At 38.7% G+C, this 14,068-nt stretch overlaps 1 protein-coding gene across 2 annotated transcripts in view; it reads right to left on the bottom strand.

Moving 5' to 3' along the window:
- Positions 1–8,072, bottom strand: part of rapgef5a (Rap guanine nucleotide exchange factor (GEF) 5a) — a 68,232-nt gene extending 60,160 nt beyond the window's left edge. For both annotated transcript variants that reach the window (XR_011927033.1, XM_072447608.1), the window contains exon 1: positions 7,814–8,072. Coding sequence is in view for 1 of the 2 variants with exons in the window: in XM_072447608.1 (XP_072303709.1) it covers positions 7,814–7,957 (144 nt within the window). In the remaining variant the exon portion in view is untranslated. The remainder of the gene's footprint in view (positions 1–7,813) is intronic.
- Positions 8,073–14,068: the final 5,996 nt, after the last annotated feature.

The raw sequence follows: 14,068 nt of genomic DNA, 5'->3' as shown, positions 1-14,068 counted from the left end.
ACTTCTATTGTGATAGGAGCCGGCTCCCTGAATGAAAGGTTTTGTTCACAATGGAAACTTCATAACTAGACAGCGGCCGATAGTGAAAGGGAAGAAATCAAATTAGACCCACAATTCTTGAAAGGAGTGTAATAAAGTGTTTGAATGTAGCGCAGCAGGATCTCCGGCTGACAGATGGAGAAGGGGCGAGATGAGGCGTGAGACGGAGAAAGATTAGTTTAATTGTGACGAGGAATGATAAAATGGAGCACGGAGAGATGAAAATGGAATAAGAGAAATAATCATAGGAGGGAAACGTGTGGGATCCTCATTAAAGCCATGATACTGTCTAGGATCAGTCCGAGGAGACGGCGAGCTCATGATTAAGACGATATAGATACACCCCGGATACTCCAGAGTCATGTACTTTTAATCATCATTACGAGCTACAGTGATTTTCAGACGAGAAGAGACAAAGCCAAAGCTGGAATCAAGTAAGGACAGTAACAATTACTTGAGTAATCGACTAGTCAGCGATTGTTCTATTTATTACTCGACAACTATTCTAGATTAATTACAGCTTCCTGTTACTGTATATGCAATATTTAAATTACTTTCTCAAATTTAAATGATGTACAATGTCATCACTGTGGTGCTAATTTTTCATAATACAGGAAAAATAAAAAGGTTGACGGAGAATATTTACTATAAAGTGTATAGTTGACATTTTTGTGTTTTAGAGTCTTTACACTCCAGTTAACAATTAAGATTTTAAAAATACAGTTATGAGTATTTTAATAGTCAACTCGTCGAGATTATTCTGATTGATCCTAAATCAAAACAACCATGGACAATTACACACTCAATCAGATATCAATATTTCTTGCGTTTTTAGACTGCACAATAGGAATGTAACAATAACTGAAATATCGTGATATTGTTGACAATCACAATGTGTTGCAACATTGTCTATATAAATATGACCGTAATTATTCGCACCATGACATTATTAAAGGTTTTTTAATTTGCATTTCGTCAATTATGTTTAGCCTCTTCACACATCACCATGAATATCATACTGTAAGATGCATATTGTTATAATATATTGTAATGTGATTTGGCTAAATGTTATATGACTACTGCACAGTACCTGAAATATAACTGATCCCAATTCCCCACGGGTCAAAAGCTGTGGAGACATTGTAACAACATATGGAACAAACTATTTAAAACTTGAGACAAATGGTGATCTAATGTTTGTAAAATAACACAGACTTTTGAATGCAAGGATAAAGAAGGCAGATATGTACTGGTTAAAAGGGAATATTAATGGAAAGGTTTTCCCTCTTTTGAATGTGTTTGCTCCACAGGGAGTGATATCACTTTCTGTGCTGATATCATGAACCTGATTGTGAACCACTCTGAGGGAACCAAGTCCAGGAGGCACTGGAGGAACGATAAATAAGAAGTTTATATTTTATTGAAGAATATAGGATTGATTAACATATGGAGGGAGGGATACACTCTATTCCAGAATAGAGTTCTTTTTTGTTCTCAATAAAGACAGATATAAAATCACTGAAGCAGATACAGGTACAATAAACAAGTAATCATGCTCCAAACTACATTTGGAGGAAAGACAAAAGACACACTGTGGTGGTTCAATGCCAGCCTGCTTAATGACCCTTTGCTTAAGGAAAAAAATGTCCAACATTGAGACTTTATATCTGGAGGAAAATGCTGGTGAAATTTATCCTTTGGGAAGCTCCTAAAGCAGCCCTGAAAGGACAAATCCTAGCCATAGCTTCCGAAAAAAAAGAAACAAAGGGAAAAATAGTCACCTTTTCTGATTCTTACAAGTATCTTATCTGTGCATCTCTGGTTGTGTCTGGCGAGTACAGATCTTTTGAAAGGGCCTTTGTTTCTCCTCTGCCTAAAGCCGGTGCTACAGGTGTTGCATTGTACTGAATCACAAATCTGTCGTCTTGCTCAGTTTGGAGCAGAGCGGCTGTTGCACCAAAGGCTAAATACGATTGACAAAAGAGAGAGAGGGAGATGTATAGGTGCCATAGAAAAGGCCTGCATGCTGACACGCTTATCTATGTGAGGACTTCAAAGTGCAAAGGGAGAGAAAGAAAGACGGAGAGGAGGTCATTATCTACAAGAAATGGATTACACTCAAGATTAGATTGCTGAGAACAGTCAAGAGCAATAGCACGACACACTCTTGGCAAGCCCCACATAACACTCACAAAATCACACTAAGCTCCTTTTGGCTTCTGTGTCAAATACAAGGAAGTCAAAACATGAAAAACCAGCTATGGGCCCATAATAGTGAGTCATGGAGAAGTGAAACTCATCTCGTTTTCATTAAAATGAACAACTGGCCCTGCCACACTTCTGTGTTTAGTGAATTAGGGACCAAAGATAAGAGACAAATGTCACGGATTGTTTTAGGGTTGTTCCATCGGCCATTATTGCTGCTGCAGATTTAGGCTGAAGCATTTTGTTGTCCATGGGCTGTTCACATAACCATATTTTTACTCTACTTGAATGCAGTGTTGCAATTTATGTTGATATTTTGACTCCATTCTGTATAGTAATTATATTCAAAGTATATTTTCAATATACGTCAACAAGAGAGTGGTTGTAAAAGATGCACACGCTCAGCACTGACGTGTTTAGAGGCAGATAGCGCGCTGACGTCTTGGGACGGTCAAACATGGGAAAGAATCAATCTAAAAGCTAATCTAATGTGCCCATCCTGGAGACATCTCCTGGAGATGGAGCTTTCCATCTGGCGAATCACTAAGCACGGACAAAATGTATGATTTGTGTCAGCAAAATTCTTAAATTGGATGAATAAAAGGATTTTGTGATTTCTGTCATGTCTTTGTCATGTTAATGCGGTTTTCCTGTTGTGTGAAGCACTTTGAATTGCCTTGTGTACAAATTGTGCTCTACAAATAAACTTGCCTTGGCTTACTGTAAAGACAGTATTGTAATTATAAAAAAATTATATATTGCAAACTTGTACGAAAGTGTTCAATGTTTGTTGTTTGTGTTGCACCGAACCACCAGGACAAGTTCCTATGTTTCTGAATTTTTGTTTCGACAAATGGCAATAAACCCTTTTCTGATTCTGAAGCAAAAAGTTGTTATATATCTGTGCAAGTGGCCACAAAATCATGCATGTGAATACTGACATTAGACAGATTTACAACTAGTTTGTCGTTTCACAGTTTGAATCAAGCGCTAAGTCTGTTTATAAATATTGATTTAGAATTTTGATGGCATATGTTTATTCTTCTGTCGTTTTTACTTTTGTGGTGCAACACTGAAAATCCCAAATTGTGGGACAAATTAAAAACGTTCCCTTACCTTATCATCATATCGTCATTTTATTTTTGTGGAGCAGGGAGCATTACAAAATAAAACATACATCCTGTAACGCGACTATTTGAGGAGATATAGTGTATACTTTTAATTTAATTTATTTCTATGGTTAAGCACAGATTTAACCAACTGCAGTGAAGTCGGAACTCTCAGACGGACCAAATTTGTTCACTCTCCAAAACTTGCAGTCTGAGCTATGGGTTTATCTCTCCATGGTCAGATGGGCATGATTGACAGGTGGATTAGGCTATCTGGGAAGCATGGTTCATAAGGGAAAAGAAAGGAAAAAATAAAGGAAAAATACGTGTTTTGTTGATTTTTGTTCTAAATGATAGATGTACGTTGAGCTCCTCAGTTTGCCACGGGTCATTGAAAAGTGATTAACCTGAATTCACAGCTCCGTTTTGACCTCAGACAAACCAAGTAAGGATTGTGACTAAAATTGTGATAAGAAAACTGGATTATGACATTTTCCCAACTGTCATTTCAGTCATTACACTTGTGTATTAACTTCATAATACGAGGACTTACTATGATAAAAAAGCATTTCAAAACACGAAAACATGTGTAAGCTTTAATACAAAACAGAAACATACCGGTATTAGACTTTACACCATCTAAAATGCTAATGTAGTGAATCATCTTTTGGTTGGAGATTTAGGACAAAATGGTGCAGGATGAGATTTGACCCATGGGCTACACTTTGTCCAGTCTGACTGTAATCATTGCATTGCAACTCCTTTACTGAACTGGGCTGGGACCGTATCAGCTGACATAAGACGACCCGATCATCCTTGTACCATCTTTGTACACACCAGGACACCTCTTCTTGGAGTAACATTATATTCAATAGATAGCTTTTCCTTATTACTAAGTAACTACAGGGAAATGTCAGATTCATTGAGGGTATTTCCCAATCACTGCAACAAGAATGAACCTTTGTGCCAGTTTCAACTGTGAAAGAAAATATATGGGAAAGCCATTTCTCATCATAACAGAATTGAAAGAGTTTCTTCCGCAAATATAAAATGGGCCATAATCTATATTGTTTGTTCCAAGCCTGGATAAATGAGGTTTGCCACAGTTATTACAAAAACACTACGTTACATTATTTTAGTGTGTAATAGTTTAAATATTACCATGAGCTCTTATAGCGGTAGTCATCCTGATAAAGATCAAGACCATTAAAAAAAAAAAATTATTATGCAGTGGAAAATAACACCAACTTGTTCCATTTCATTCCATTTATTTGGCAACTCAAAGCAAGTAGGCTCATAACTTGTTATCCCATGGGGCAAAACCAACCATTTTATGTTTATGTGTGATAGCAGTAGTAGTAATACTTTAAGCAAACCAAAATGTTGCTCCTGATCTTGAAGTGTTGACTCCTCGTTAGCATGCATGGCAGGCGCAGCCTAAAACGCATCAGTCTCTCAGCCCTTTGCTTCCATCCCACTTCTTTCAATATATAATGCCGTTATGGAGGCGAAATGTTGCTGGCACACACAAAACACATTGCTAGCTGCCCATTATGTTGCACTTAGGATGCAGAAATTAGATAATCTCCAGGGGAATATTGCCAGCTTTGCTCCAAGATATTAGCTGGGAAACTTTGTAATCACATTTGGAATGAATAATGTTTTCAGAAGGACATGACACATTCTTGTACAGTAGCAGTGGGTTAAATTAGCATGCTATTCTGTAGTACTAGTAATTAATAATAGCATCACAGGGAGGCTCACACCAAAAAGAATCACTAGAGAACAAAAGGGGTAGTTTGCTTACCACGAAGGATTGACAGCACTTCAGCAAGCAAAAGTTCAAATTGGACAATTAATTAAATACCAAAGCAAGTCGTAACAGACAATAACATGATCTTTAAGGTGAGGCCGCTCCAGGCAGGAACCAAAGACAGCAGATGCCTCACTACAACAGCTTTGTACAGCTGCTCCAAACCTGTTAGCAAACATCAAACAGGGCCAAGATGACAATGTCATGGGAAAACCTCCATAATATGCTAATATTTAACATACCAGGGAGACTTTGGACGTATGTGTTGTGCTTTAACACATGGCAATTCATAACCGGTCTTGTGTGCCAGGTGGAGCAACGCCAATGTTTCAAAAGTAGCAAGAAAAAGCTTGTCTGCGCAGAACTTGGCACTTTCTCACAACTTGCCCACACTGTGTCGCACTCACCCACTCTCGAAAATCACTTTGAAGCAGAAATGCAATGGATATGTTCATGAGGGGATCGAACGAGGAACAATCGGCAAGTTCAAGCTCAATGTCATATTTAGATATATCTACACTTTATGCTGCTCATATGCTGTATACATGCAAAACAAACGCCAAATAAAACCCTAGGTAGAGTAGGGGGTAGGTGAAAACAGGAATATTCTGAGCACTCGAGCCTCAGTTGCAGGGCAATACAGGATAATTCAAACATGCATGACTCATTCAAAATACAACTTTGAGTAATTACAGCAAAACACTGTTGTAATCTGGTTAAAAGCTCATCAGAGTGTATTTTGCATAACATGTCCCCTTTAAACCAAGTGTTCAGTAGATGGGGCCCTGCCACAGAGTAGGCCCAATACAATCTGTATTACATTGCACCCTGAGGAAGGCCACGTTAAGGCTGAAACGCGTTGGTGCGAATTTTAACCAAAAAAGCCATGTTCTAATAAAGGCTTTTTAATTATTTTCTCTAAAGAGGGTGCCTTGGATCTTTTGTCTGTGGGAATTTTCTACTCTAATTGTTTTGCCACAATTAATACCCACATAGACAACATTCTCTTTTTGCAACAAATCACCCCTCTCCAATTGAGCACCTGTTTTAATTTGACCTTTTTCTGGACTTTCAGTACCCACGCAGTGCTCCTCATTTATATTTTCTCTTACAATCTGTATTACACTCTGCTACTTTAGCCCTGGGAATGTCAAAGAGCAGCCGGGTGAAGGACTTCAGCAGCAGCAGTTTAATTGATATTGGATCTTGTAATAAACTGGAAGTCAGAGATGCCAGAAGACCCAGAGATGCATTGATGGAGTAATGTTCCTGTAAACAGACAAGCTACCGCATTTTACAGTTTTACCTGGACTCAACCGAAAATGTTTGTTAAGCGCGTAACTACTTAATATTGTCTTGGATCAAAATTAATTCCGTACTTAATCAGTTCAGTGACGTCCTGGATGCATGAAAAGTGCTGATTCAAGTAGAGCATCAAATGTAAAAAAACAACAAGCAGTACCATTTCCACAGTGGAATAGCCGTGTTTCCAACGTGCATGTGTTTTTCGACTGATTTGAATGTTTCCAAACACATTGTTGCAGCTGCTGTGACTCATTTCAACGTCAATTACAATCACAACAGGTACATGCAGCTAATCGGAGTACAAACTGACATGACACTACAGACGCTGCACATTTGAGTCCCGATGGACCAAGCCGCACTCACAGACAAGTCTGGCTGCTTTTTTACAAGCTTTCAGCGTGGTTGAAGATGAGCGGAGATGACAGTGAGCAGCCATCAGGTGTGCCGTTTCCACACCAGCGCACACCACGTCATGCCAACTCCACAAGGGACAAGACAGAGGCGACAGACAACCTGACAAAGCACCTCACACACTCACCTGGGTAGTTCTAGTCTTTTTGTGGTACAACAAGGACATAAAGAGCTAAACAAACCTGCACACTTCCATATTGCTGTGTTGATATGATGATTGCCAACACATTGCAAAACATTTCACTATGTGGTCCCTTATCTTTATTTAAGTGTTAACATTTGTGACAGATGCTCCAGGTGCACAGAATGAAAACAAAACCCACGTGGTGATATTGCGTTTGGAATAGACAAAAAATATATGAATTGTGCAAAAATGACCATGACATAAAAAGCACTTTTAACCCAATGCAAGTGACTACAGACTACATTATTCAGAATTATGAAGATGACATCATTTTCTTGTGTTTGAGAAATAAAGATTTGGGGAAATTGTCATATAGGGCACCAATCCTGTTTTAAATACGCACAACTACAAACTTAAAACTAGCTGCATAATGTAGATTGAACATAATCCCCTTCTGAAAATGCAGGTGTGGACATTTGCCCGTTGTGGAGGCCGTGTTGCCTTGACGACGGCAATGTGAAGGTATGACGGTGGCCAGGGGAAAACGCTGTGACCGTGGACGTGTCCCACAAGAACACATCCAAAAATACAGTGAAAAGGACGCGCGGTGCGTAGAGACGACTGCGACAGTGCGCTGCGTAAAGCCGCCAACATGAACACACCTGGGTCGTGACAGGCGTATGAGACAAAACCCCACGTGGCAGAGATGTGTCACGGCAAAAATAATAAAAAATACATGATCCGTTGCGAGTGGCACCTAATAATATTTTGGCAGGACGACAGCAAATGAGGAAAAAACACACTCACGCTCTTTTTCCGCAGGTGCAGCCCGTGCTTGAGTAACCCCGGCAAATCCCGTATTTTATGTTTGAGTTGCGCCTGGTCCCTCGCGCTCCTGTTCCAGCGTAAACCCGCGAGCAAACCGTCCTCTGCGGGTTCCGAGTCCTCCATGCCTCCTGCGTGCGTCTCCTACCGCCCGTCCTCAACTTGTCCCTCTCCCTTGTCTTCTCCTTCTGATTCGACTACTACCGCTCGACGCTCCTCACAAGTCGCCATTACCCCCCGCGACCTGCATCTGCAACCGAGTCGTGAACGTGTTCCTCCTCCTCCTCCTGCAGCAGCGGCGGCGGCGGCAGCGGCTCCGTCCTGCTCCACCCTGCCTCTCGTGCGTCTCGTGCGTCTCGTGAGCCGCGCGCGTGTGTGTGTGCGCGCGCGTGGGTCACAGGTGCGCTACGCAGACGCTGTGGTTGCGTCACAGCCACCGCGCGCCCATGGCTTTAGTTTACGTTCCACGTTTGTCTTTACGCTGTAAAGTCCATTCTTAAAGCGAGCACAAGGTTCGGGCTCTCCATCTGGTTACGTCACCGCATTTACCTGGCTCACGTTTCCATAGGTAAACAACGCGCGTGTGTGGGGGCGGGGGACGCTGCGCCCTCGGCTTTCACGTGATAAGGTCATTTTGTGTCTATCAAATTGAGGATCTGGTTAATGGCTGAGTTATATAATGTGTCCATATAAGAAGACAGCACAGGGATGCTTTTAGGCATAAGGGATATGGTGAAGTTTGGGGGATGGTTCCGAGAGATAGACCTACTTATTTTCAGTGTAAAGGCAGAAACTATTTTCTACTATTTGAGTCTGTAGCTTTCAACTAATCAAAACTCAGATTACTACAAAAATGGTGAGAAGATGTCAACACCAGTTTCCATACATGTCTCTGCTAATCATAATCTGTGGAGGGCAGGACTGGACAATTCATGTTTTCCTGGGGCCAGATAGAATCCAGATGTGGCAAAGGGCGAATGACATGATGGTATAACAAATGCTCAAAACAACATTTCTGAAAAATAAAGGTGTACTCATAAATAATATGTATTTTGCATTCAATGATTCACGACTACTTCAAAACAGGAATCGTGACCTTTACAAATCTGTTACTTTCCAAAGAAATACATTCGATGAGGCGTGAAAATGCTTCAGATCTGGTTGATATTTATGGGGTTAGGGTTAAGTGAGCCTGAATCCCTGATGTTATCTCGGAAACTCAGATTATACCAATAGTGACACTGTGAGGAGTGTGTGGCAGATGAACTGTGTGTTTCAATAATGCTGTAACATTTACTCACTAAAGAAAGCCACATTTTTAAAAGTAATTGATTTACAGCTATTACAACTAATGAGGGGTTTTATCCATAATGCAACACAAACATTGAGTTTAGTAAAATGCCATATGGCAGGCTGCTTTGGGTCAGTTGGTCTTTATCTGTAGAAGAGTGTCTTTGCTCCAGGTGTTGCAGTGTAGAACGAGCACACATATTCAAAATTAATATTCTTATGAATAGTAGTTAATTGATAGAATTTTTGTAATTGAATAGACAAACAATTTAGATCACTATTACATGGATTTGATTAATTATGCAGCCCTATAATTAGGCCTGTTGTCTAATCTTTTTTAGTAGACATGGCATCTCTACATAGCCTTCTTTAATAAAAGGAGTCTACACATGTTTATATGTTTTTGGATGCATCTATTGTGCTTTTCCACTGAGTGGCACAATAAATGAAAGTGGGGGCTGGAAGACTGCTGAAGAAGCAAAAGCAAAGAGGGAGACTGGGTTTTTCTTACACTACTCTCCGCTGTGTGATGAAATATGCTCCACTGCTGGTCCCAGGGGGACACTGAGACCTGATCAACACTCCCGGATCTGCATCTGCGCACACAGCACAACCAAACAAACTTGAGCTCACTGTATGTGAATGAACCAAACTGATTTACACAAGGAAGGTACAAGGCATTTCTGTAGAGGTGTAGAGGTATGGAGGAAAGGGCTGTAAAATAAAAATGTAGGGTCTCCTTGTGGTTATCAATACAGTCGAAGAAAGTGATTATTATGGCTGGTTAGGCAAGGAGCGTGGGGCAAGCACTACAGCAACGTAGAACATGGATTTCCACATTATCAGCCATTCCACATAAAAAATACACTGTAGACTAAGATTCAAGAATGAGCATGCCTTTTTGGTAAAGGTCAGAAAAGAAAACCAATGTAGAGAGTAAGACGATAGGCAAAGGCTACAAAAAGTCCTCTTATGAGTAAAGTCTTATGTGTTTCACATGGCATAAGTTGAGCAGCTTTTCCACGTCTGAGCTGTGGCTGTAATGCATCGCTGCTGCCGCCAAGTGGAAAGTAAGTTGAATTGCAGTTTAGCAGCCGACCTACTTGGTTCCCACAGTTTAGCATTTAGAGACTAAGACTGATGCTGCGATTCCTAAAATGTTTCTATGTGCCATGATATTTCGGCATTTTAATTCACCTTGAGAGAAAATCGAGTAAACAAGCTAAAGGTTGATTTGGGGAGAAAAAACAGAATCAGTTCGTCCTTTGATAATACAATGTGTAAAAAGAGAGTTGGTTACAACTAGACTTTCCTTAAACATCCCATCAAATTTTCTCTTATTTTTGCTGCAAAGATAAGCTCAATTTCTGACAGTGACTCTTCGATGGGAGGAGAGAAAGTCCGGAAAGTATCCACAGAGGTTCATTTTTCCCACATTTTGTTATGTCACAGCTCTATTCCAAACTTCATTAAATTAATTATTTGCCTCAAAATTGTACAAACAATATGTTTGTTATTATTTTTAATAAATTTGCACGTTGTCATTATGGGGTATGTGTTTGTGCCACTGAGGAAAAGTGTGTTTGGACAGGTAACTTTCTCTCAGGGGAATGGCCACATACAACATGTTTAAAATACACCTGCGAATGTGGCTTTCTAACCCTTGTGCCACCCTCAAAGACAGTGCGTGGGTTAAAAACACTTTATGTTTTAAACATAAAACAAAAACAAACATTTTGAGTTGGGAATGGAGGGCGAGCGGAGGCATTCTTCTACAGACTGAAGATAAGATAAACTGCAGAAAAAAAATAAATTTAGAAAAAGGAGGAATCTCCGATTTTAAAATGACAGATTCAGGAATTTGCTGATCCACATGGAACATACGCTTCATTTTTCAAGTTTTTTAAATAAAATCTGGCAACCATTAAGGAATTTTCATGATGCCAAAGATGGAGTTTATGGAGTTTTACTATTTTTATATTATTATTTATATGATTTTTTTGTGTCTGATACTCAGAAAGGTCTAATTTTCTTATTATTGAAAAGATTCTTAATGGTCACTTTAAAGACCTAGTATATTTTTAAAAGGAGACCTATAACACAATGAAACAAAGATACTGGCTAAATGTTTAGCTTTCAGACTTAAGTTGGCTCTGTCAGAACTCATTCCTCAGGACGAGTCAGGCTTCTTACATGGCAGAAATATTGGTAATAATACCAGGCAGCGAAATAATTGAGAGTTATAATCAACAGATGAAAATGTACTAATTTTTGTTGCAGACCTAGAAACGGCATTTGATAAGATAAGCTTTTCCCATTTTTTATTTTCATTTTGGTGATTGATAATGTGAGTTAAAATACTGTATAATAAAACAAACTGTAGAATAATCAACAATGGATATAGTGGATATAGTGGAGTCAGTACCTCTATAAGAGGTACTGACTCCACCATTATTGCAATAGAAATATTGGCTATCAAAGTAAGACTGAATAAGAATATTGAAGGCCTTATCAATATTAACCTTGAAACAAAATCTTAATGTATGCGGACGACAAGTGTTCTCAGTTGCCTTAAACCTCATTGTTTAATTCTTTTAGAATTTTTTCCCAGCATTCTGGACTACAGTTTGATTATAGCAAATGGAAAATGCTTAAGATTGGTAGTTTAAAAGGAGCAACATTAACTATGGACTGTAATATACCAGGTTAGGTGGACAGATGGACCAGTAAATGTACAAGGTGTTGTCATCCCAGAGAACCTTGAAGAGCTGTGTTTGGCAAATTATAGCATAAATTTAGAATTTAGAAGAAATTTAGAAATTGATAAAACGTTTAAAATATGCAAAGAAAAATCCTCATGCCTCCTTATGGGAAAGTGACTATTGCTAATTAAAATATTCCTCAATTTATATGTCATTACCATCTCCATCACAAAATTCCCTTAAAACTTTCAATCTACATTTCCCCTTAAAATGGCTCTAAGATATGTCGAAAAGGAAAGAGGATGTGATGTGGTCACTTTGCATGTGGTTATGATGGGGATGCCATTGAGCACATCAGAGGGATTCCATATTTACAAATACAATTATAATTAACATCTGAAAAGCTCTAAAAGTGTTCTTTATACGTTTTTCTTTTTTTTTTAAAGAAGAAGGAAAACATTATATAATAATGAATAACCTAATTTTAAAACTACGCCTTCTTGTTGAACTATGTGTTGGTTGTTGTCACAGGGTCACTCATTGCTTGGGGTCTCTCTAGCTGTTTAACATATGGGAATATCCCTGCAAACGGCTTCCTTCCCCAAAAGTGATATTATTATAGACTCATGCCTATTGGTGCAAAGTGGGCAAATTTGGGGCCTTGTACAAAGAAATTACAAACGTCAATTGAGGTAGGAAGTACAATTTGTGAGTTTTAAGAAGGCGCATAAATAACCTCACTCAACTTCCCATTTTTCAACAATTCTAAACTGACACATCCAGTATCGTATTCTCTCTTTGACACAGTCTGGAAATTCTCTTGAGTTTCAAAACAGAAGAGTAGGCCTAATCTTGACATATAAAAAGTCTACACAGATCTGCTAAAATGACAGATACAAAGTTGGGCATTTTAACAGATGTAAAACAGATGTAAAAAGTTGACCAAAAAATATTTCAAATATTTTCAGAACTTTTTCCATCTTTAATGTGATCTATAACCCTGTAAAGATTTAAAAAATAAAATAATGAGATTGCATAAGTGTGCACACCCTCTTATAACTGGGGATGTGGATAATTAAATTGTATTTATTTATAGAGGGAAACCCCAATGAGAAAAGTTCTCTTTTTCATGGGTCCCTGTCAAAACGCAACACAGAATAAACAACACACACACACACACACAAACACACACACACACAAGGATACTAAAACACAAATAACAATTAACCAATACATTAAAACACATTTATACATACAATATGAGATAAATTTATATAAAACAAGAGCACTGAGGATAGTGCTTGACCAGTGCTTTCAAATCATTAAAATGCATAAAATGATTTCATTTAAAATCTCTATGTTTTGTTCCACAGGAAGTGAGCAAAGTTGTTGAAAGCCTTTTTTCCTGTCTCTGTGTTGACACAGTGGGTTTGTAAGACATAAAAGTCCTGAAACCTCAAGCAGTGAATAGCTGATCATGCAAAATGCCAACAAGAGCCTTACAAACAAACACAAGGCAGCACTGCTCTCTTCTTGCATCCAATGATTGCCATTCTACTTTAAAATCGTTTGTATTCTCTGGGCTGTCTCTGTATGTGTCTGGGCTTTGGGGTAGGGTGGCAAGACAAAAGCATTTTCTTACAAAGCAAAACACATTTGAGCTCTCCCAAAAGCATGTGGGAACATGTACTGTGATGAAACCAAAGTTGAACTTTTGGGCCAAAAAGAAAAGTCTCATATTTTTACATCACAAAACCTGGCCAAAATGTCAACAGAGGTGTGTAGACTTTTTATATCCCCTGTTGTCTCACTATTTGACCCTCATTTTCCCATGTAATGTAATTACAGGATAGAGTTTTGTAAAAACAAACAACAACAAAACGACATCAAACAAACAAACATTGTTTGTGGTAACAACATTATCAATCATTACATCTAATACAAGCTAAAGCTATTTTTGATAGCATTTTCTGTTTTTGATGGCATTTTCTGTTAAAAAAAAGCACCTTTATTGTAGGGTGTCGGAAAAGGGAATTATCAAATTTATAACTATAAAACCAGGCAACAACAGAGAGGGGTGATCAGGGGAGAACGGCCTCTCCTAAAAATTAAAAACTCTCTTAAAAATTTAATTAAAAAAATATTAAAATAGCTAGCAAAAGGTGGATCCTTGGAAAGCCAAACCAACTCTTAAACCCACTTAAGACGGCTCGCACTTGTGATGATCAGTGGGTAAAGTTAAATG

The sequence above is a fragment of the Eucyclogobius newberryi genome, unplaced genomic scaffold (genome assembly GCF_026437365.1).
Source record: "Eucyclogobius newberryi isolate DKJ021-1_F unplaced genomic scaffold, fEucNew1.0.hap1 SCAF_16, whole genome shotgun sequence".
NCBI classification, from domain to species: Eukaryota; Metazoa; Chordata; class Actinopteri; order Gobiiformes; family Gobiidae; genus Eucyclogobius; species Eucyclogobius newberryi.
This window is presented reverse-complemented; position numbering and strand designations above follow the sequence as displayed.